The sequence below is a fragment of the Aedes albopictus genome, chromosome 1, assembly GCF_035046485.1.
Source record: "Aedes albopictus strain Foshan chromosome 1, AalbF5, whole genome shotgun sequence".
NCBI classification, from domain to species: domain Eukaryota; kingdom Metazoa; phylum Arthropoda; class Insecta; order Diptera; family Culicidae; genus Aedes; species Aedes albopictus.
In genome coordinates this window covers 228,526,022-228,549,798 of record NC_085136.1, presented here as the reverse complement: position 1 = coordinate 228,549,798, position 23,777 = coordinate 228,526,022, and the positions used below count along the sequence as shown (strand labels likewise).

At 45.0% G+C, this 23,777-nt stretch overlaps 1 protein-coding gene across 5 annotated transcripts in view; it reads right to left on the bottom strand.

Moving 5' to 3' along the window:
- The window catches only part of LOC115253685 (uncharacterized), a 94,275-nt gene that overhangs the window by 31,846 nt on the left and 38,652 nt on the right, over nucleotides 1-23,777 (bottom strand). For all 5 annotated transcript variants that reach the window (XM_062846371.1, XM_062846372.1, XM_062846370.1 and 2 more), the window contains exon 3: nucleotides 16,157-16,282. In XM_062846371.1, the coding sequence (XP_062702355.1) occupies nucleotides 16,157-16,282 (126 nt within the window). The remainder of the gene's footprint in view (nucleotides 1-16,156; nucleotides 16,283-23,777) is intronic.

Here is a 23,777-nt window from a genome sequence, read left to right as displayed (position 1 = left end):
ACCAGCTGGCGCTATTAAACGCATTCCTTACATCCAGAGTCACTACCGCGCAAAAGCGAATTCCCCTCCTCTTAGGCTCGAGTGCTTTCTCGGCAGTTTTTGTAACCGACAAGATAGCGTCTACGGTGGACCTCCCCTTCCGGAAGCCGTACTGGTTACTCGAAAGACCATTTTCGCCCTCGGTGAACCGCAACATTCTATTGAGGATGATCTTTTCGAGCACCTTCCCCGCCGTGTCAATCAAGCATATTGGTCTATATGCCGACGGGTCTCCGGGTGGTTTCCCCGCCTTTGGCAATAGTACCAGGCTCTGCCTCTTCCAAGCTTCTGGGAAAACTCCCTCGTCCAGGCATTTCTGCATAGCAGACCTGAACATCTCGGGAGCCTCTGCAATAGCTACTTTTAAGGCCAGGTTCGGAACTCCGTCCGGACCTGGGGCCTTACCTACGCTAAGGGACTTGGCTATCCCCGCAAGTTCCACATCGGTGACCCTCTCCTCATCGCCAGCCCCAGTCCCCGGCTGTCCTACGAAAGGAGGCCAAGGACTAGGATCATGACGCGGAAAAAGTCCTCCAATGATCCCCTCCAACATCTCTGGAGATTGCTCTGTAGGAGCCATCACACCTCTCGTCTTGGCCATAACGATCCTGTAGGCGTCACCCCACGGGTTCGTATTGGCACTCTGACAGAGACCCTCAAAGCAGGCCTTTTTGCTTGCTCTTATCTCGGTCTTAAGCGCGGCTTTTGCAGCGGCGAACACCACCCGCCGTTCGTTTCGCTCTTCCTCTGATCGTGCTCGCTGCATCCGCCGCCTAGCCCGTAGGCAGGCGCGGCGCAGGTCCGCAATCGCGTCGGTCCACCAGTAAGCCGGTGGCCTCCCATTTCTAGGGTGGACTCGCCTAGGCATGGTCGCATCACACGCACGTGAGAGCACCGCTACCAGCTCGTCGCCGTCTAAACCGATTAAGTTTCGCTCACGGCGGAGCGCCTCCCTAAATACCCCTTCGTCGAAGTATGATGTCTTCCACCTGCGAGGGCTTGGCCTTGGCCTAGCCGCCTCTTCTTCTATCCGCTGTCTGCTGTTATTGTAGTCGATACTGTAGCGAACCGCCAGGTGGTCGCTGTGAGTGTAGCCATCATCTACTCTCCAGTTCGAACTACTTGTTAGGCCAGGACTACAAAAGGTCACGTCAATAATTGACTCCGCTCCGTTTCGACTAAAGGTACTCTTGGTACCGACATTAGCCAAGTCGACATCTAAGATGGCCAGTGTTTCTAGCAGGATCTGACCCCGCTGGTTCGTGAAACGGCTTCCCCATTCCACGGCCCAGGCATTAAAGTCGCCCGCTATTACCACCGGCCTTCGCCCTGTTAGCACGGTCGTTAAGCGGTCCAGCATTTGCGTGAACTGCTCGATCGGCCACCGCGGAGGCGCATAACAGCTACAGAAGAAGACCCCGTTTACTTTGGCGACCACGAAGCCCTCATAGGTAGTAGACACCAACTCCTGAACGGGGTATTTACCCGTCGTCCATATCGCCGCCATTTTTCTGGTCCCATCCGCGACCCAGTTGCCGTTGCCGGCGGGTACTCGGTATGGGTCCGATATGATGGCGATATCCGTCTCCCACTCAGAAACTGCCTGACAAAGCAGTTGCTGAGCCGCATCACAGTGGTTCAGGTTCAGCTGCGTTACCTGCACTGTGATTTGTTGTTCACTGCGGCTTTCTTGAAGGCCGGGCACCTTGGACCACCCATCGGATGTCTGTTGTTCGAGGATTTCCCGGTACAGATCATGCAGATGGGCGGACTCGTGCAGCTTTGGGCCTTATGACCTTCAGCGCCGCATCGCCTGCACAGTTTGCGCCTGTCGGGGCCTTTGCAGTCCCACGACTTGTGTCCTGGTTCCAGACACCTGAAGCAAACCTCTGGTGGCTCGTGGAATGTCAGGTGACATACACACCAACCCACCTTTATGCTCCCTACTTTAACGGACTTTTTGACGTCCGCCACAGGTAGCTGAACCAAAGCTATCTGTGTCCCTGCTGGCCCTTTCCGGCCACCTGCACATCGCACTGTTGCCGCAGTGCCGTGACGAGCTCTTCCACTTCGGTGATCTCATCGATGTCCTTGACCTTCAGAGTCGCCTCATGTGTCAGAGCCCTCACCTGCACACCCTCACCAAGGACCTCTTCTGCCAGCCTCTTATAGGCGGCGCCCTTGTGCTCCTTCTGGCGCCTCAGCTCCAGGATCATCTCGCCCGTACGAGTACGTCTAATACTGCGTACGTCGGCTCCAAGACCCTCAAGCTTGGCGTCGCTTCGCATCATCTTCAAGACGTCCGAGTACTTGGACTGTTCCGTCTTGATGACGATAGCGTCGCCTTTCTCGCGCTTGGCACCTGCCCTCCTACGCCTTGGCTTGGCGTCCTGCGCTACTACCTGCGGATTCGCCTTCTTCTTCCTCTTCCGCTCTACCTTCGTCCAAGGGGGGTCCACCCCTTGGATCGCCCTACTCTGTGGCTGTTGAGGGCCCACTAGCGGTCGCAACCCCTTGTTCCCATCGTTCCGGGACGGGCCAGCCTTTTCAGGCCCACCCTTCCCAGCTTTCCGGGAACCCTGGCTGGGGTCCGACCTTCCGGCATTATTACCGACTTTCGGGGTAATGATTCGCCTGGCCTTGCGGGCACCGCCAGACAGCTCCTCGCCTGACGGTTGCCTCGCCCGCTTCTGCGATTGCTTGCCCCGTTTGTCGCGAGCAGTCGCTTCCGCCTTATTCGGACTTCCTGCGAAGGAGAAGGCCTCCGTTTGGGTAAACTTCGGCACTTTCTCATTTGCAGGCTCCGCTGCTGCAGCAGTCAGCAACGCGAGTGCCGCGTGTTCCTGCTTGGCATCGTCGATCGACGCCCTAAGTCGAAGCAAGGCCGTTTTCAGGTCCTTGCTTATATTCGACTTAGTGGACGCAAAGTCGATGATTTTGCCAAGCTGCTGCTCAGCCACCTCTATTGCGGACCGTCCTTTGGATCCTCGGTTGACGGCCCTCAACAACCACGCTCCGTCCATAACCTCCACCGGCTGGCTTGCCGGGAAGTGGACTGGAGCACCCACGCTTGAGCTGCGTACGCAACTCCCAGCGCCTATCTCCTCACTTCTCCTTGTCGGAGATCTCATCAACCCGCTTCTTGCGAAGGGGTTGATCCCACCACTACTACCTGCTACACTTGATTTCTGTATTGGTTTGTTACTCATATTTTATTCCCACGAGTCGCACGAGAAAGAATGTCCACCACGCCAGAGCTCTGCATTAACGCGGTAAGGGACAGCTTACTGTGGGGGGTGCCCAGGTGCCCCACAGGCTCCGTTAAAGATCGAGCATCTTTTTCACCCCCTCGATCACTCATTCCTCGGCACGGGTCGCTTGACACCTTGAATTGGGGTTAGTAGTCCTATTCTTAGCCGGCAACTACGCGGCTGACTCGCAAGCGGGGGGGTGCGTCAGGCCCCAGGACATCCGTCCCTGCTGCCGGCATCATCTTTAGGAAAACCCCATTTAACCCCTCCTAGCCCCCCCATGTATTAACCCCCCCCTCCTCGACCAGCAGACCCCCGCACCTCCACACATCCTTTTCCTACAGAACTCTTACATACATCATCATCCGCCCCACCTCATACCACTTTTCAACCCCCTTGCAACTATTTCCCATAAATCCCCTTTTATCCTGTTAGTAAGAGTTCCCATCTGGACACTTAGCGCGAGAATGTTGAAAAACACGTGTTAATTCGCGAATCCGTGAAAAAAAAACATGTTAATTCGAGGAACCGTGTAAAAAAGCCATGTAAAAAACCGTGAAAAAAGAGTTTGACCTTCCCGAAGCAAGGCCGTTTCAGCCCGCACACAGAAGGATGTGGATTCGCCTTCTTTTGGTGGAACTGTCCCGCGTGTGTTGCCATTTGACAATGGAGGCCAACCTGGCAAGCCTGCGTAAGCCTCTTGTGCCACGCATTTCGAAGCACTCTATGCCCTCCCCGATAAGGATATCGATAGGCACCAACCCAGTGATGACGCAAAGCACATCGTGTGTTATGGTACGATACGCGCTCACAAGTACCCACCGGCAACGGCTACTGGGTCGCGGGTAGGTTTATCTGAAACGGCGGTGATATGAATGACAGGTACCCCGTCCAGTAGTTGGTGTCTACTACCTATGAGGTCTTCGTGTTCGCCAAAGTAAACGGGGTCTTCTTCTGTAGATGTTATGCGCCTCCGCAGTGGCCGATCGAGCAGTTCACGCAGATGTTGGACTGTATGATAACCGTGCTAACAGGGAATGGGGAAGCCGTTTCACGAACCAGCGGGGTTAGATCCTGCTAGAGACACTGGCCATACTAGACGTCGACCTGGATAATGTCAGTACCGTAAACCGGGGTCAAATTGATCTTCGGGTCGAAATTGATCACACGTTTTTCGGTTAGGTTTAGCATATTTTAAGTAATTTCCTTTCAACTATCGTGCAGTTGGGAACCGATACTAAACGATATTTGCTTGGAAACTATTTGAAGAATGTTATATCTAACAGAAAATCGTCTGATCAATTTCGACCCGGAGATCAATTTGACCCCGGTTTACGGTACCAAGAGTACCTTTTGTCGGAACGGTGCGGAGTCGATAATTGACGTGATTTTTTTGTAGTTCTGTAACTGAATTCCGGCGCACAGTTTCTTCGAAGAGAAGAAAAAGTGCGCCAGAATTCTCCTACTGGCCTAACAACTAGTTCGAACTGGAGAGTAGACAATAGCTACACTCACAGCGATCACCTGGCGGCTTACTAGGCCAAGGCCAAGCCCTCGCAGGTGGAAGACATCATACTTTGATGAAGGGGTATTTAGGGAAGCGCTCCGCCGAGAGCGAAACCTACTTGGTTTAGATGGCGACGAGCTGATAGCGATGCTCTCGCGTGCGTGCGATGCGACCATGCCTAGGCAAGTCCACCCTAGATATGGGAGACCACCGGCTTACTGGTGGACTCAAGCGATTGCGAACCTGCGCGCGCGTGCCTACGGGCTAGGCTGCGGATGCAGCGAGCGCGAATTGAGGATGAGCGGAATAAACGGCACGTGGTGTTCACCGCTGTTTAAGTCGCGCTGTAGTCCGAAAAAATGTCAAGCAAAAAGGCCTGCTTTGAGGGTCTCTGTCAGAGTGTCAATACGAATCCATTGGGGTGGCTCAATGGCTCTTACAAAGCAATATCCAGAGATTTTGGCAGAGCCGGATCTACGGGGGAGGGTGGGGGGTGGTCTAGGGCTCCAGGCCCCCACATTTTCCGGGCCCCGACAATAGACAATTTTGGTATAACCCGGGCAGAGTTTAAATACTGACGATCAAAATGTGATATTGGTTTGTTTGAGATAAGAGCTAAAAGTACTGAAAAAATAGCAAAAATTTGTTCTTGAACCATCTAACCAATAGCAAAATATGATATTTGAAGATCAATCAAATAGCTCACTGCTATTGGTTAGATCTTACCAAGAGCTGAATGTGCTATGATGATGATGTTCCAGAAGTAAAATTGAGATATTATTTTCAGTACTTTTACCTCTTATCTCAAACAAACAAATATCACTTTTTGTTCTACATATCAAAATATGCTATTATTGAGCTTTTTTCCTCTGCTCGGGAAGTACTGCTTAAAAACAAATAAAAACTGTGGATTTGTACCTTCGAGGGGCCTCCACAACTCACCGGGCCCCGGGCCCCCACAATCGTTAATCCAGGCCTGGATTTTGGAGTTACGATCCTAGTCCTTGGCCTGCTTTCGTAGGACAACCGGGGACTAGGGCTGGCGATGAATCGATGTGGAACTTGCGGTGATAGCAAAGTCCCTTAGCTTAGGTAAGGGCCCAGGTCCGGACGCAGTTCCGAACCTAGCCTTAAGAGTACTTTTTGCAGAGATTCCCGAGGTCTGATATGCGGAAATACCTGGTCGAAAGAATTTTCCCAGAGGTTTGGTAACGCCAGAGCCTGGTACTATTGCCAAAGGCGAGGATATCACCGAGTCGGCATATAGACCAATATGCTTGATCGACACGGCGGGGAAGATGCTTGAGAAGATCATCCTCAACAAACGGTTGAGGTACATCGAGCGTCTAAATGGTCTCTCGAGCAACCAGTTCGCCTTCCGGAAATGGATGTCGTCCGTTGATGCTATCCTGTTGGTCACAAAAACCGGAAAAGTAGCGCTCCATGCTCCATTCCAATATGAGGTGGTTTCTCTACTGTAAAATAGTGACTCTGGATGTAAGAAACATGTTAAGGTACCCCGGGGCAAGTGAGAATTCGGGGCAAGTGAGACCTACAGCTATATTTTTTTTTTTATTTTTTAGTTTTAAGGCAAGCATTCTTCATAGAAACATAGGTATCACACCAACGGATACTTTGAATTCAAAAATTGTTATTGTTCTCACCATAAAGAGACCATATATGTTATTGTTGATCATATGTAATTTTCAATTCACTAAGTGAGATTATCGTACTCTACTGCATTCGTCGTTTAAAAATAAAATAACAAATAAAGTAAAACTTTTTCGGTTTCAGCATAATCTCTGGAGTGCTAGCAAATTATTTTAGGCGAAAAAGCTGTAATTTATTTTCATTTATTACCTTTAGTTAACTGCTCTCACTTGTCCCAGTGCATTTCAGCATCTGGGGCAAGTGAGACCTATAAGAGTAAACAAACACAATTTCATAGTTTGATCTCGCTTTCTTCAGCCTAAGTCGAAATTTACACAAAAGTGAAGTAAAAATCGGCGTCTTAAGTAAACAATCGTTGAATTATACTTAATTACTTCTATTCTGATGATGAAGCTATTGTTAAAAATGGTCTTGGGTAGAACCGAAATCATCTATTTTTCATATTTTCGTTCAAGCAAATTCTATTATTTTTTAATTTTATTTTTTAATAATAAGTTTCTCTTAGTATTAAGGAACCGGTTATAAAGTATGAAAAAATTGGAAAACGACTTATTCAAAGTTAACGATTTAAAAATCTTTATTTAATGATCGTAAAATTATTTTAGGGTAAACATAACATCTGTCAATCTTGAAAAGTCTTTTGGCGAGTTTCATCAACTACTTAATATGAAAAGTAAGTTTGGAAATCTTTCGGCATTTAACCTTAGGGCGCTTTTTGTATAAATAAAATCAATTTGTTTTGCACGAGCTGCTAGAGTTTAATCATTTTTTTCTCAGTGATTTGTTATTATATGTGTTACGTAGCCAGGTTTGGTTTAGGCCAGCAGTTTCGCCATTTCGAAATGTTAGCACCGATATATGAAGAGCGTACACTCTCTATACAGCAAATCTGCCTTAAAAACAATAGTCAAAATTTGTCAAAAATATTTAATATGAGCAACCACAAATTAGACAAAAAGAAATATGTCTGTGTGCCACATATCTTAAGTTATAAGAATAGAAATTCAAAATATTGAAAGGCCAAAAGAAAAAAGTCGGAACAGGCAACAAATAATCAAACATAATATTCTGGGTGAAAATTATTTCTTCTTTTAAAATATGTAGGTAAGACCTTTTGTCCCTACTAATTTATCTTTCCTTCGACCTATTGTCTTTCGGAGCAACATTTGAAAAGGGCCCAACAAGTTTTTCGCTTCGAGGGCCTAACAGCAGCCCACGCAAATGAACACCGCTATCCGAAAGATTGATGTTTGCTCTATCTGAAAACGGTCTTAGTTTGTGTGAATAAGTTGATGGGGGCTCAGGAGCGACGTGTGAAGTCATTGTTTACCAATGCTTGCATGCTCTTTTCAAATGTTGCTCCAGATTTGTATGATTTCACTTTTCAGCTTCAGCATTTCAGAAGGGCGTAACAGGTTGATAATACGGCTCCTTCTCCTATGGATGTAGATTGCATGTCACCCCTCTAATGTAAGCCATCGAAAGAGGAGCATTCTTTTTGTCTAGAAGTGCCACGCCACAGCTTTGAAAAAAAGGTGTTGTTTTGGAAAGCAGTTACGCGCTCTTGAAATGCTGAGGCTGAGAAGACAAAACGTAGAAATGCAAAAAAAAAATTGAGGACAATATTGAGCGTTTCGCCGTAGATTATCGCACAAAAATGTTAAAAATCGCTAATAGATCGTCACCAGTACATCATATCATGTTCGTGTCTTCTACAATAAATGCGTTAAATAGCTAAAAATAGCCCAAAGTTGCCAAATTTTCTAAAAAATGAATATAAACTAACGGCAGTGTCGCTGGAAGTTGGGTCGACCAAATTTTAAGATGAGAGCGGTAATATGACCCATTTTCTATTAGCTTTCAACCGCTTTTAACAGAGCTTAGCTAAAAAATCTAGAAAAAAAGTTATTAAGTAAACTAATCCTTGATGTCATCGACCAAAAGTTTGGGGTCACCCCTCAATATGATGTATCGGCCAAAAGTTTGGGGTCACTTTCGTAAAACATGGAAAAGTGATTTGGTGATATCTTCGTCTTCGTCATTTTATTTGATAATAACGGTAAATGGAGCACCGTGCGTTATGCGACAGTTGACTTATTTACACTCCAGGCTACCTCGGGCTTAGGGCCCATATAGCCGAGGCGGTAAACGCACGGGTATTCAGCATGACCATGCTGAGGGTGACGGGTTCGATTCCCGGTCGGTCCAGGATCTTTTCGTAAAGGAAATTTCCTTGACTTTCTTGGGCATAGAGTATCTTCGTGCCTGCCACACGATATACACATGCAAAATGGTCATTGGCAGAGGAAGCTCTCAGTTAATAACTGTGGAAGTGCTCATAGAACACTAAGCTGAGAAGCAGGCTTTGTCCCAGTGAGGACGTTACGCCAAGAAGAGGAGAGGAGCTTCCTCGGGCGTCATGGCTACGGATTGGCGATCGGTTGGGCATGTAGACACGGCTTCAGCTCAAAAACGTTTCGAGAGCTTGGACTCGAACAACAATCACCGTGCCTTCTCCACAATCGTCCGATTTGCACGTCGTTCCGCCATACCATTTTGTTCCGGGGTGTAGTCGTTCGTGGTCTCGGGACGGATTTCTTTTGCACTGAGGTAAGGTTGAAAGCCTTTGTTAGTAAGTTCTTTACCATTACCGGTCCGGATGACTTGACCTTAAAAAAAAAATCGGAGGATGGAGCAATGCAAGTTTTTGAACAGACTAGAAACTGGCGCTTCGCCATAGGAGTTTCGGAAAATGTTCATGACTTCATCCTCTGATTTTTAATTAGGAAATATACGAACATGCGTCGAGTTTTTTCGCTGATGTAGTAACGATTATTCCCTAGAGAGGTCTCCTCCATCGGTCCATTGATATCGGAATGAACCAACTGCAGCACTTCCGAAGCTCGAGGTCCGAATAGTAGCCTAGCATGCTTCGTCAATCCTACAATCCTTGGTAGTCTTATTGTTGATCCGTTCGTTTGTGCCACAGCTCCATGCTTCCAATGGATGTACACTTCCCCTCTTGGCATGCCAGTCCCACGTTGTTTCTAATACGAATCATATTTTGTCTCTCAGGAGCCCAATTAAAATAAATTTGATATTTTTCTCTCCTAATTTCACAGCTCAATGTGCCATGAAAAGCTTATGCATCACATGAATACATGTTTTTTGAAAACAATTGGAGTTATAGTATCGACGAAGTTATAGTGCAAAACGTAAGCAGTTTGAAAAACAACATGGGACTGATATGCGAAGAGGGGCAGTACAGGTCAATGCAGTTTTCGGTTCACGGCACACCTTGACCAACTTAAACTGATTGTTCACATGGATGCCAGACGGCACAACATTTCATTTATTTAGTTAACATCAAATTCATGATAATACTGAATCAACAATTTGCCGCCATAATACTCGATTTGCAGCTGCAGCTCTCCAACGTCGGTCACGCCCAACACTCGCCAGATCACGCTCCACCTGGTCCGCCCATCGTGCTCTTTGCGCTCCACGCCTTCTTGTACCAACCGGATGGTTAGCAAACACCAACTTTGCAGGGTTGTTGTCCGGCATTCTTGCAACATGCCCTGCCCACCGTATCCTTCCGGCTTTGGCTACCTTCTGGATGCTGGGTTCGCCATAAAGTGCAGCGAGCTCGTGGTTCATCCTTTTCCGCCACACACCGTTCTCCTGCACGCCGCCGAAGATCGTCCTTAGCACCCGTCGCTCGAAAACTCCGAGTGCTTGCATGTCCTCCTCGAGCATCGTCCACGTCTCGTGCCCGTAGAGAACCACCGGTCTTATTAACGTCTTGTACATGGTACATTTGGTGCGGGGGTGAATCTTTTTTGACCGCAGTTTCTTCTGGAGCCCATAATAGGCACGACTTCCACTGATGATGCGCCTTCGTATTTCACGGCTCACGTTATTGTCAGCCGTTAGCAAGGAACCGAGGTAGACGAATTCTTCTACCACCTCGAAAGTATCTCCGTCTATCGTAACATTGCTGCCAAGGCTTGTCCTGTCTCGCTCAGTCCCACCTACCAGCATGTACTTTGTCTTAGCCGCATTCACCACCAGTCCGACCTTTGCTGCTTCACGTTTCAGGCGGGTGTACTGTTCTGCCACCGTTCCAAATGTCCTAGCAATAATATCCATGTCATCCGCAAAACATACAAATTGGCTGGATTTCGTGAAGATCGTACCCCGGCTGTTGAGCCCGGCTCGTCGCATAACACCTTCCAGGGCGATGTTGAATAGTAGGCAGGAAAGTCCATCACCTTGTCGTAGTCCCCGTCGAGATTCAAATGAACTGGATAGTTCACTCGAAATCCTTTCGCTGTTCTGCACACCGTCCATCGTTGCTCTTATCAGTCTAGTCAGCTTCCCGGGAAAGCTGTTCTCGTCCATAATTTTCCATAGCTCTGTGCGGTCGATACTGTCGTATGCTGCTTTGAAGTCGATGAACAGGTGATGCGTTGGGACCTGGTATTCACGGCATTTCTGGAGGATTTGCCGTACGGTGAAGATCTGGTCCGTTGTCGACCGGCCGTCGATGAAACCGGCTTGGTAACTTCCCACGAACTCATTTACTTTAGGTGAAAGACGACGGAAGATGATCTGGGATAGCACTTTGTAGGCGGCATTCAAAATGGTGATCGCTCGAAAGTTCTCACACATTAACTTGTCGCCTTTCTTGTGGATGGGACAGATTATCCCTTCCTTCCACTCCTCCGGTAGCTGTTCGGTTTCCCAGATCTTGACTACTAACTGGTGCAGACAGGTGGCCAACTTTTCCGAGCCCATCTTGATGAGTTCCGCTGCGATACCGTCCTTACCAGCCGCTTTGTTGTTTTTTAGCTGGTGGATGGCATCCTTAACTTCCCTCAGCGTGGGAGTTGGTTCGTTCCCGTCCTCTGCTGCACCAACATAGTCATTTCCTCCGCTGCCTTGGTCCTCCGTGCCTACATTCTCTTCGCCATTCAGGTGCTCGTCGAAGTGCTGCTTCCACCTTTCGATCACCTCACGTTTGTCCGTCAGGAGGCTCCCGTCCTTATCCCAGCAGATTTCGGCTTGCGGCACGTAGCCTTTGCGGGATGCGTCGAGCTTCTGATAGAACTTACGTGTTTCCTGTGAACGGCACAGCAGTTCCATTTCCTCGCACTCCGCTTCTTCCAGGCGGCGCTTTTTCTCCCGGAAGAGACGGGTCTGCTGCTTCCGCTTCTGTCTGTATCGCTCCATGCTGCAGCATTACCGCCCGCGCTGCATCCTTCTCCTCCAGAACCGCTCTACACTCCTCGTCGAACCAATCGTTTCGTCGACTCCGTTCTACGTACCCGATAGTGCTCTCGGCTGCGTTGTTGATGGCTGCTTTGACTGTACTCCATCAGTCCTCTAGAGGGGCCACATCGAGGTTGCTTCAGTCGCTCTAGATCGTACCGGGGCGGCCGCCGGTAATGTACGTTGTTAATAACGGAGAGTTTTGGGCGCAGTTTAACCATCACCAGATAGTGATCAGAGTCGATATTAGCGCCACGATAGGTCCTGACGTCGATAATGTCGGAGAAGTGCCGTCCATCAATCAGAACGTGGTCGATTTGCGATTCCGTTTGTTGTGGTGATCTCCAGGTGTAACGATATGGGAGGTTGTGCTGGAAGAAGGTGCTACGAATGGCCATGTTCTTGGAGGCGGCGAAATCGATGAGGCGTAGGCCATTTTCGTTCGTCAGCTGGTGGGCGCTGAACTTTCCAATCGTCGGTCTGAATTCCTCCTCCTGGCCTACCTGAGCGTTTAGATCCCCTATGATGATCTTGACGTCGTGGTTTTGGCAGCGGTCGTACTCGCGTTCGAGCTGCGCGTAAAATGCGTCTTTGTCATCATCAGTGCTTCCGGAGTGAGGGCTGTGCACGTTTATTATGCTAATGCTGAAGAATCGGCCCTTGATCCTCAACCTGCACATTCTTTCGTCTATCGGCCACCAACCGATCACGCGCCTCTGCATGTCGCCCATCACTATAAAAGCTGTTCCCAGCTCACGAAGGTTGCCGCAACTCTGGTAGATGGTATGATTACCTCTAAACGTTCGCACCATAGATCCTGTCCAACACACCTCCTGCAGCGCTACGATTCCGAACCCGCGGTCCTTCAGCAGATCGGCGAGTATGCGGGTGCTCCCGATGAAGTTGAGAGATCTGCAGTTCCACGTACCGAGCTTCCAATCGCAAGTCCGTTTTCGTTGCTGTGGTCGTCGCCATTGGTATCGGTTCGCATTCTTCTCTTGTTGATTTTCCGGTGCTTGTCTTTTTTACGGCTGGCTCGCAAAACCTGACACCAACCCACTAACCCAGGGAGCTGGGCTTACCTTCCCGGAAGCTACGGGTTCTGCATTGGCATTTCCTCCAACTACAGTGCTAAATAGCTAGGCTCGAGCGCCAGTCTTCGCCGGGGTGGTGTTTTTAATGGGCGAACAGGAGATAATATTTTACCTGAGCTTCGACCCCAGCTTTTCGAGTAAAATAAATTAAGTGTGTCATGAAAACATCACTATTACTCATCAATAACGTCCAGTACGCTTTCACGAAAAATTTAAAGGTAAAAAACTACTTTGCATTGTAAGCCATTATTTTTGTTAACCACTTTGCGTGAAAAATTTGGTACTTTCGTTGATTTTTGAGTGAATCAAAATTTGAGTGTAATGAAAACATCACTATTATTCTTCAAGTATGTCCCCCAAACTGCTACGAACATTTCAAGGCTAAAAAACTAGATGTTATCGTTTGAAATTTAGTTTTGTTGACTACTTTGTGTAAAAAGTATGGAATTTTCGTAGTTTTCCGGGTAAAACAAAATAAGAGTGTAATTAGAACATTTTCATTGTTCATCAAAAATGTCGAGTACAATCCTACGAACATTTTAAGACCAAAAAAACAATATGTCATCGCTTCAAATTTTGATTAATTGCTTATTTTATGTGAAAAATAGGGTATTTTAGCAGTTTTTTTAGTAAGATAAAATATCAGTGTACTGAAAAATCACTAATTTTACATAAACATGTTCACTCCAGCTGTACGCATGATTAAGAGTAAAAAAAACCATATGTCATCGCTTTAAATTTTGTTTTATTGATCAATGTGCGCAAAAAATGCGCTCTCAAAAAAAACTAGGAAGTGCCTTTTGCTTAATAACTTTGGGTAGACGCATCTATTTTATGTTTTTTTAAATGGACAATGATCTTGAAACCTGTCCGGTTCCATCGCAAAAAAAAAGTTTTTAAATCGGTTGTAAAACGGCCGAGAAATGCCTTATCAAAGTTGGACTTCCGACTTTTTTTGGACCCTTGGTAGTTTAGGAGTTAATGTCTGAGCTGCCCCAGATGAAATGGTGAGCATTAGCATCACTGCCAACAATTAGCGGAAGGCCTTTTGAAGTACAGTTTGCGATGACTTGTTTGAAAGCATCCGCAGGGGATGGTTCATCATGCGGTAAATACACCGAACAATAGACGTATTTCCTGCTGAGGTTTCCAACAGATACATCAATTGGGTTCTTTAGGGGTATCCAGATTATTGCATAATCAGAATCTCCGTTCAAAAATTAGTCGAAATCCAAAATTTCATCATTGTTGGTGTCCGGGAAATATTTTAAAATGCATTTAAAGTTTGTATGCGGAAAATTTTTTGTTCGGGGCGAACTGTCACTTTATCGATTGAACTGTCATTCTATCCACGGAAATTGAAACTGTTTTGTTTTTTTAACCATCAAAACAAAGGAATTGGAATGCAATAAAATCACATTATACTTAGAAAAAATGAGCTCTTTCTATTAGGCCAAAGAAAATGGCAATATTTAATTCGTTAAACAACCTAATTGTGATAGCACATACATCGTTAGTTCAGAGATGAGTGTAGCAACTATTGCGTTGTTGACAAGCACACAGGCTCGAGGCATGACACGCGAGTTTGCCATTTCATGTTTACTGAAAATAACAAACACCGGATTCACAAGGTTTCCTAGATAGAAATTCCCCTTACGGAAGTAAGGTTCTTGGACCAAGGCCACTTGGGCTGAACCATTTTGCATAAGTCTGCAAAGATTGATTGTTGCTGTTCGTTTATGCTGAAGATTGATCTGAGCTATTCTAACCGTAGCCACTACCCAAACTAGGCAAGATTAAACTCTTCGCAACAACAGCACAACAAAGAACAGCAGCAACAAAACCAGATCGGTATCGATTGGAAAACGCCAAAGGCGAGGATACACAGAATACACTGTGTAAATCGCATAATGCGAAACCATATAGGTGAAAATTTAAACTAATTAACAACATCTTCATAATCCCGCCCTTATTTAGCCTCAAGTGAGACTAAAGAAGGGCAGCCGATTGTCTCGGAGATACACAAGGTCCACTGCATCATTGCTCCGGTTAGCGCAGTAAGGGCAACATACTGTGGAGGGCGCCCTGGTACTCCACAGGCTCCGTTTGCGGTTAGGTTTTTATTAGACCCCCCCTAGCCATTCATTCCTAGGCACGGTAAGCATGAAGCCGCATCACACCATGAATTAGGGGTCACCTGTTGGTGGATTCTTACCACCGGAACAGGCGGTCCGTAGTGTTATTCTTAGCCAATTGAGACAATCGCTACCGACACTACACAGCTATCTAGGATCTAGGCTGATCGAGAAAAGAAGTTAATATTGATGATCAACTTCATGCGGACCCGAACAGCCGTTCGGGAGTCGAGTAAAGAGTAAGTAAATAAAGAGAGAGTAAAGAAAGCAGTCAGGTATATAATAACTGATAAAATTTGCTCATATAGTACGATTAACTGATAAGCAAAACCTGTCTTAGTTGAAAACATACGTTTTGAGGGAGAAGAAGAAAAAAAGAAGAATTATAAGTAGAAGAAGAAAAAGGAAGAGAAGAATATGGCAGCCACATCACATGATTTTTTAATTAGGTATAAAGGCTACTAACGAATCACAAATTTTACTGATGACCTAATGAAACGACCTCTAAACAAAACGATAACGTAAACAACACTGTCGGTTTTAACATCACCCACAGGGTTTTGTTTCCAATTATTTCGCAATATCACCCAATAACCATGTCAACCATCCTTTGATCGTTTGGAAAATTTTGTGAAAACTGGCGCTTACATGAAAGTCACACTAGGCAGCCGAACATACCGAGAGAAAAAAATCCAAATATTTACGTACCATTAGAATCGATAGATTTTATTGGCAGTTTTATTACCATAATCACGCTGCAGTTTGTGTGTTTATTCTAGGTTTGGACCGGGTTGTGTATTTGCGGCGAATCGAAACTTCCCCATAGTGTCAGTTTCGGCGAACAACAACCACCCCTAGAGCAACAAACACACGTAAAGAGGTATTAGCAATCCCTTGCGCGATCGAGTAGAGATCGCCTGTAGTTTGGGTAACATTATTTATGGGTTATATGTTCCGAATGCGCACATGCAGGAATCAAAGGTAAACGCATAGGGAACGATTATGAAGATTATTGCGTCAGTAGCCGTCGCTCACAACAGGGAATCTCTCGCTTTCTGGGGCCTATACCACCACAATGCAACGGTCGTAGTTTCAGCTCTGGTTTATGTTAGACTAGGTTTTGGATTTTGATGGTTTCCCATAACTAGGTTAAGTTTGTTCTAGCTCACTGCACTGCATACTTACATTCTGCGATGAGTATACGATCACAGCAGCACTCCCGTATCTCCCGGTATTTACTGCAGGAACTGGTGTTAGGTTGACATCGTTCGTTGCCCAGATAGCAGGTATGAGGTATCCATGGCAGTTTCTCTGTAAACAGAAAAGAAGAAATAAATAAATAATACAACTCACAGCAATTACCCGCCAGTTAAATTAAACTAGTGAACATTAAACAATGCACATTCTAGGCGATCTGCTTTCCATTTAACTCAATTATTCGATGAACTCAAACATGAATAATTGTCTCGACAGTTTAGCCTTAGAGAGGGCATGAGTTTGATCGAGTTTACGTTGAATCGCTATTTTCACGATCAATTGATCACGTCATCGAACTTATCAAAAAATAAAGAATCGAACGTTTGCTCTGTTCTTAGTTAACCGAAGCAAAAATCTCATGCCATTCATTGCGTTCCTTCTTCTATTCCAGCAGTTATGCATGGTTGGATATGCAGCACAAAACAACGCAAGTTGGTTGTAGTTGGGATAGGCAGGCACTTACGAGATAATGTACTTAACTGAGCGTAGTCGATTCTGAGCGATGGGTCGTTTATAAACTATATACACTCTATTCTCAGTCAATTTTAACCAATTGATTAGATACTGTACTTATCACAACGTGTACAAATTATCATGTCAATCGGCTCAAAACTGACTGCCTTAACCCGTTATCGCCCAATGTGACTCACAATTTGTATCTTTGCAAAAGTTTGTTATCAACAATTCAAGTTAAAATAAGCATAATTTTACCGAAAAATAGAAGTCTGGGGTGTAATTTAAAAAAAAAAATCATCAAAACAGGTCCTCAACATCTGATAATTTTCTCAAGTTCTATTTCAACACAACTTTTATCGTATTTTTGTTTGTTTCTTTGTTTGTAATTCAACGGACTATTCTTGTCTTATTGAATATCTTAATACTACTAATAATCACGATCAAAACGATCAATTCTGACTATACATGTCAATGGTTGCTACTCCGTGATTGATCTGAGCTGGTACCAATTGCACTGAGATCCAAATGAATAAGGGTTGGGACACTCCACTTATTCTCAAAGTGCAATTCTAGCAGCTCATACATTTTGGATCAATAACGGCGCCGGCCACGTCCTTATAGTCAGTTGGGAAGGGAAAGGAATGTTAGAGTGTGCTGGTTGTTGCTACTAAAGACCGAGATCACCTCTGCATCCCCACAACGCAGCACGGACTGGGGGTATTTGTTAGACGGAAAGGATGGGAGATCTGGGAGTCACCGTTGGGTCGGTGATGCGATCCATGGATAAGGGGTTATTTATAGTGTTCGTAAAGATTGTGTGGTGAATGAGGTGAATAAGGTTAAGGCGGCACAGCACGCTTTGGTTGCATAACTTGTAGGCGTTATATATACACTGTGCTGTGAGTGGAAATTGGAAGGGAGGGAAACGACTTTTTTCCAATTCGTTTCTGGTTCTAGCGATGGCTATGAACATATGAATATATATGAGTTGTATATATAGAGAAGAGAAAGAGAGAGAGAGAGAGAGAGAGAGGAAGTGGATAGAAAGATACAAAGTAGGATGAAAGGGACGGGCCAGGGATTGAACCCATGACCTTCTGCATATGAATCAGAAGCGGTAGCCACTAGACCACCAAGCCCGTCTGAATATCTTAATACTACTAATAATATCCATAAACTTAGCATGACAGTATTTTTTTTCCTCCCCTGTTGGGGAAATTAAGCCACTGCGTCCAATAGGCTGAACTTTTGTGGCATAACAGTATTAACCAGTCCTGAAAATGTCATTTCGGCATATCTAAATTCATCCACGTACAGCTCATTTTAGAAGCAGATCTTGAGAATATGGTATATGATAAACTTGTGCGGCAAGACCAGTTCTACAAGAAAGTCACAGAAAACCAGCTCTTTTTCGAATATTTAACCGTTCAGGACGCGCGCCATCAAGCAACCGAAACTGCACCGCGCTCGCGCTGTATACGACGAGCGAGGTTTTTTGGTAGTGTTGTACTTTTTACAACAGCGCGCGTGCTGAAGGGTTAAGGTAAATGTCACCGGACTAGTTACGAAAAATGCCAATTGATATTCACCATGAATATCATTTGCATTTTTCCAAGGTAGTCCGTGACATTTACCATAAATATTCGAAAAAGAACGGGTTTTCCGTTAGTTTCTTGTAGAACTGGTATTGCCGCACAACGACTGAAAAAGATGATACTCACTTACTTACTTTCAGTCCTGAGCACCCACGCTGAACTGAAAGATCTTCATCTTGGGCGATTGCCCGTCATCACCGGGTCTACCTCTATTGCGGTGTCCCACAGTGGTCCAGATTTGAAAATACCTGGCAAAAATTGCCGAATCATAGTAGTCTGCTAGTTTTAGCCTATATGAATGTATTGGAACATGGTTTAGCGCTTAATTCCATTTTAAAAGCATTTTCATTTTTTGTCGACTTCTTCGAACAAAATCCGAACAAAATTGATGTTTTTCATACAATTTTACTATACACATATCATCATGGCGCTATTGTTTTGGCAGCTCTTGCATTTTTCATTAACCGATTCTGCATACATAAACGAGCATTTGAACGGAATCTTCGCGGGGAGTAGCGGGGAGCGATTTCTTAGACACTTTGAAGTCGAACTGTAAGAATTTCTCGTACTAATAACATGTAATGTCAGTTTTGAAGCCAAAAGTGTTATTTTGATATCTTGCTCAATTGCAGTTGTCTGATATATACAAAAACTTACAAATAAACTTTTGAAAGCCATTGTATTACTTATATCAATAGACTTTTGTAGTGGTTGAACTTGTTTGTGCTCTTTATCACAAATTCAGCACTTTTCCCATCAGCAGCTATTCAGTTCTGTAACAATTTACAAAATCAATATTTCCAATTTTTTTTAATGCCAGTTAGTGCTCCTGGTATTATGGATGAATGTTCAGAATATTGAATCCCATATAAGACATGTTCAAAAATTAAGTTTCTGCCAGCTTTTCTCAAAATTGGACCTCTGTGTGTCCTGCTGGGTTCCAATCTAACGCTTGCTTGCAGATTTCCTGTTCCATACATTTATTAAACTCGCAAAGGCAGCCCTCGCCTTCTTGATCCGTGCACCTATATCGATCTTGGTGCCACCATCGGCCGACATTTGGCTACCAAGATATTGGAGGCTTTCCACATTCTCTACTGCTTGCCCAGCTACCGTGAAGCTGGAAGGGTTAACCTTTTTTACTTCTATAACGTCTTGTTGACGTTGATGATAAGACCTGCCGCCGAGGAGAGATCGGCAATATTGATCATACGAGACAAAGTTGGAACTTCGGAAGTCAAAACTTCGGCGAAGTTCGGCGTCGGCAGTCTAATTTGGGGTTCGAATGTATACATTAGACCTGTTCACTTTTTTTTACCTATCCGTGTCACATCAAATTCTGAATCTACATGCGAAAACAAGTCTTCAGTCCAAAAATGAGCCAAATTGATAAAGGTTTATTTTAAGCATTTTCACAGAAATTTACTCCGATATCTATGAAATTGAAAAGTACCAAAAATATCGTTAAAATATAGTTAGAACTATACTCTACAACTATGCCGAAGGCACTACGGTTTGTAAATCGCGTATTTCAAAGTTGTTCAACAAGTTTCGTTCACAAATCACGAAAAAAACACAACATTTTTACGATTTCACATATCTAGCGTAACATGTGAAAAGGGCCTAAAGGCTTTTTGTAAACAAACATGTTTCGGACACTTAACAGATAGCCCGAAGATTACTCTTTATGATAAGCGTGTTGATGTGCGTGGGTGGATCAAAATGTGCCCTACAGCGACCGAAACATGTCTGTTTGCAAAAATTCTTTAGGCCCTTTTCACATGTTATGCTAGATATATGAGTTCACATATAATGTAATTTTACATTATTTCACGTGACTAATTTAATTAGCTTTTACTGCTATGTTGTACGAACATTTTGTTCATACATCGTTTTTGTGTAGGAATTCGTTTTCATTGACTAATTATCAAAAGTATGCCACGTTGATACTAAGAATCGCACAGAGTTGCCAGCACGAAATAAAACAAAGTTATACCCATGATTAAGACGCCATTACATTTCTTTGTCTCATTTGCATCAGTGTCAAATTGGTGCAGATAATCTATAAACATTCATCGAATTGGCTCATTTTTGGACTGAAGACTTGTTTTTGCATGGGGATTGATACTGCTGTGTGCGTTCATGATGCAATCGGTGCCCAAATGCGCTTCAAACGCGTTAACACAGTGTCACCAAAGGCAACTAAGCAACCATAGTCAAAACCACCGCCAACCTAGGATCCAAACGCTCCAGATGACATCGGGTTGTTTACTTGTTAGAGAATCTTACCGCATTTTGGTCCTCCCGCATTTGATATTTGCATCTTGAATGTATACAGCAATAACTTGATGTGTTGCGGAGAATCGGAGAAAACAAGTTTCAAAGTGAACAGGTCTAGCATACATCCTTGTTTCACTCCAGCAACGACTCGAATATGGGATCAGGCAGGACAGCGTTGTGCAGTACTCTGCCCGAAAATGCCCTGTACTGTGCTTCAATGAGGCCGACGATTTTCCCTGGGAGACCCTTGCGCTTGAGGGCTTCCCACATGTTTTCGTGCTTGAGAAGATTGAAAGCTTTTTCGTAATCAATGAACACCAGGTAGAGAGATTCTTGGAATTCATTGATTTGCTCCAGGATGATACGGCACACAAGATCATCCGGATGCCTGCCTTTGGAGAGTTACGTCATTCTTCTCCTGTATCCGGTTAAGGATCACTTTGCGAACGATGCACGGTAACATGATACCCCGTCAATTATCAGCTACACCCAGACAACCAGTGATCGTATAAGATGTTGCATAAGATGATAAAGTGGAGGTCATATGCATGCATGTCTCCATTTAGGCGCATGTAAAATGTACACATATAGCCTCCACTTTAACATCTTATGCAACATTTTATACGATCACTGGTTGACTGGGCAGCCAGGTCACCCTATTTGGGCACCTTTACTAAGACGCTTTGCATCCAGTCGTCCAGAAATGTGGCGGTTATCCATATGTTGCAGAATAATTGATGCAGCAGTTGTGCAGATACTACGGGGTCAGCTTTGAGCATCTCGGCAGATATGCGATAAACCTCCGGGGCACTGTTCGATTTCATGCTCCGGATGGCTGTTTCTATCTCCTACAGTGGTGGAGCATCGGTATTGACAGGGGTAATGCGTCGAACTTTTTGCTGATTATGTTGCAACAAAACGATAAGAGATAAAAGTTTGATGTCAAAGAACGAATTGTAGAGTGGAGCAGGGGCCACAACTTTGCCGAAGAAAGAATTTTGATTTACTACGCATTTTTCAAAGATAATTGACAAAAATAAATTAAAACACACTACTTTTGAGCTATTTGCTTTAGAAAACTTAGTTATTTAACTAAACCAATCGATTCAAAAATGCCATTTGATAGAAAATTCAATAATCTTTCGAATATGGGTCAGAAAACTTCGATAAGTTTAACCATTTTCATGTTATAGCCAGTTAAGGCAATAAGAGTCAAAAACATGGGAAGTTCAATAACTACGTAACGGTTAAGATTTGACCATATGCGTAGAACAATTTGTTGCTCTATTTATGGTCCTCCAACACCCTTTAAAAAGTTTGCACTCAGGAACCTAACACCCTGTATTTTGAGAGAAAAATACAAAACAATAATTCATCGCGGATTTGAAGGAATTCTTAATTTTTTATCTTAATATGACTCATTAGGTGGCATACAACAGTCTCGTTTACTGTTTTAAGAAATCTGGATAGAACAAGGTGACATGTAGCACAGCGAACAAGATGGGCTGACCAGGTCGAAAGTGATTTGGCGAGTGTATGACATTCCCGTGCTTTGAAAAACGCAGCAGCGAACTGAAACGTGTGGCGTAGTATTGCAAACGCAGTCTTATCTTTGCAAAGATGCTGAACTTAATAAATGAAATAGAATGAACCAACATTTGATTAATTGATGCACCCACTCTTAGGTTTTATATGTTAAACCTAAAAACTTGGTAGTCTTTTCCTGTACCATGAAGATCCCTGCTGCAAAACGGTGAGTCGAAAAGGAGAGCGTCCAACATAGCTCTGGTCCTACCTCATGCTTCCACGGGTCAAGCGAAGACAAAGACCGTCAGCTAAGAGTTGTGTGCTTAGCTGGTAGTGCAGCCTGAGTACTGTTGTCCTTCTGACTTCAGCTAGATTGAGGAGGTACGTCTCGAGCGTTTGTTTACCAACGAGGTGCGGCTCAAGTAGCGTTTGTTGTGGCATCCAGCGGCTGAGTATGTAATGATCATCCATCGAAAGCTATACCTAAGGTAGCAGACCCACCACCACGGTGGATAGGGGACCTTAGGCTAACAACCCACTGTTTCCGAAACCCGAAAAACCGTTACAGAAACCGAAAATGAAAGATTACGAACTGAGTCAACGGCAACGACTCCTAGCGCGAAACAATAGACAAGAATTGGAACTTGGAATGTATTAACCCTAGCCCAGCAGGATAAACTGACACAACTAGCCAATGAGACACGCCGTATGAAGCTTGAAATCCTAATTTCTTTTTATTCGTGAATTTTAACTTAGGCTAATTCTTCACACAGGTGAACACACTCCTCGCCACCGTGGAGTTGGTTTCCTGCTCAGCGCTTATTGTAGCCAGATTCAGAACACGGGTTCGAAACCTTACCATGATCCAATGTTACGCGCCAACCGATGCTGCCGAATTGCAAGTTAAAGTCAACTGAATGCTGTCGTGGACAAGATTCCGAAAGATGATATCAAGATCCTCATGGGCGACTTCAACGCGGAGGTTGGTTCCAACAACTCGGACTATGAGCACGTCATGGGATGCCATGGTCTCGGAGAAATGAGCGAAAACGGAGAGCTGTTTGCAGAGTTTTGTGGCAACAATGACATGGTGATTGGGGGATCGACCAGTGCAGAAAGTGACATGAGTTTTCCGTGATGGCGTCATGGAAAATCGAATCGACCACATCTCCATCAGCCGAAAATGGAGACGGAGCCGTCTTGATGTGCGGAACAAACGTAGCGCCGACATTACGTTCGACCATCATGTCCTAATCGGCGAGATCAGACTGCGCATTGCTAGGATCCATCGACAGGAGGAGAAAATCGGACGCCGGTTCAACACACGCCGACTGGAAGACACTGCGGTGAAAAGGTCCTTCGTCGAGGAGCTAGAGAACCGTGCCGCGAATATTCAAGAAGGTGGAAGAGTAGAACATAAATGGAGCGCCATTAAGAACGCCTTCATCGCCACCGGCGAGAATAATTTGGGTGAGCTACGCACCCGAAGAAAGCAGTGGATCACAGATGATACCTGGAGGAAGATGGAGGAGCACGCACCCGAAGAAAGCAGTGGATCACAAATGATACCTGGAGGAAGATGGAGGAGCGAAGGAACGCTAAAGCCGCGATAGAGCGAGCGAAAACACGAGGAGCCAAAGCTGTAGCCCGTCAGCGCTATTCGGCTCTCGACAAGGAAGTGAAACGCTCAC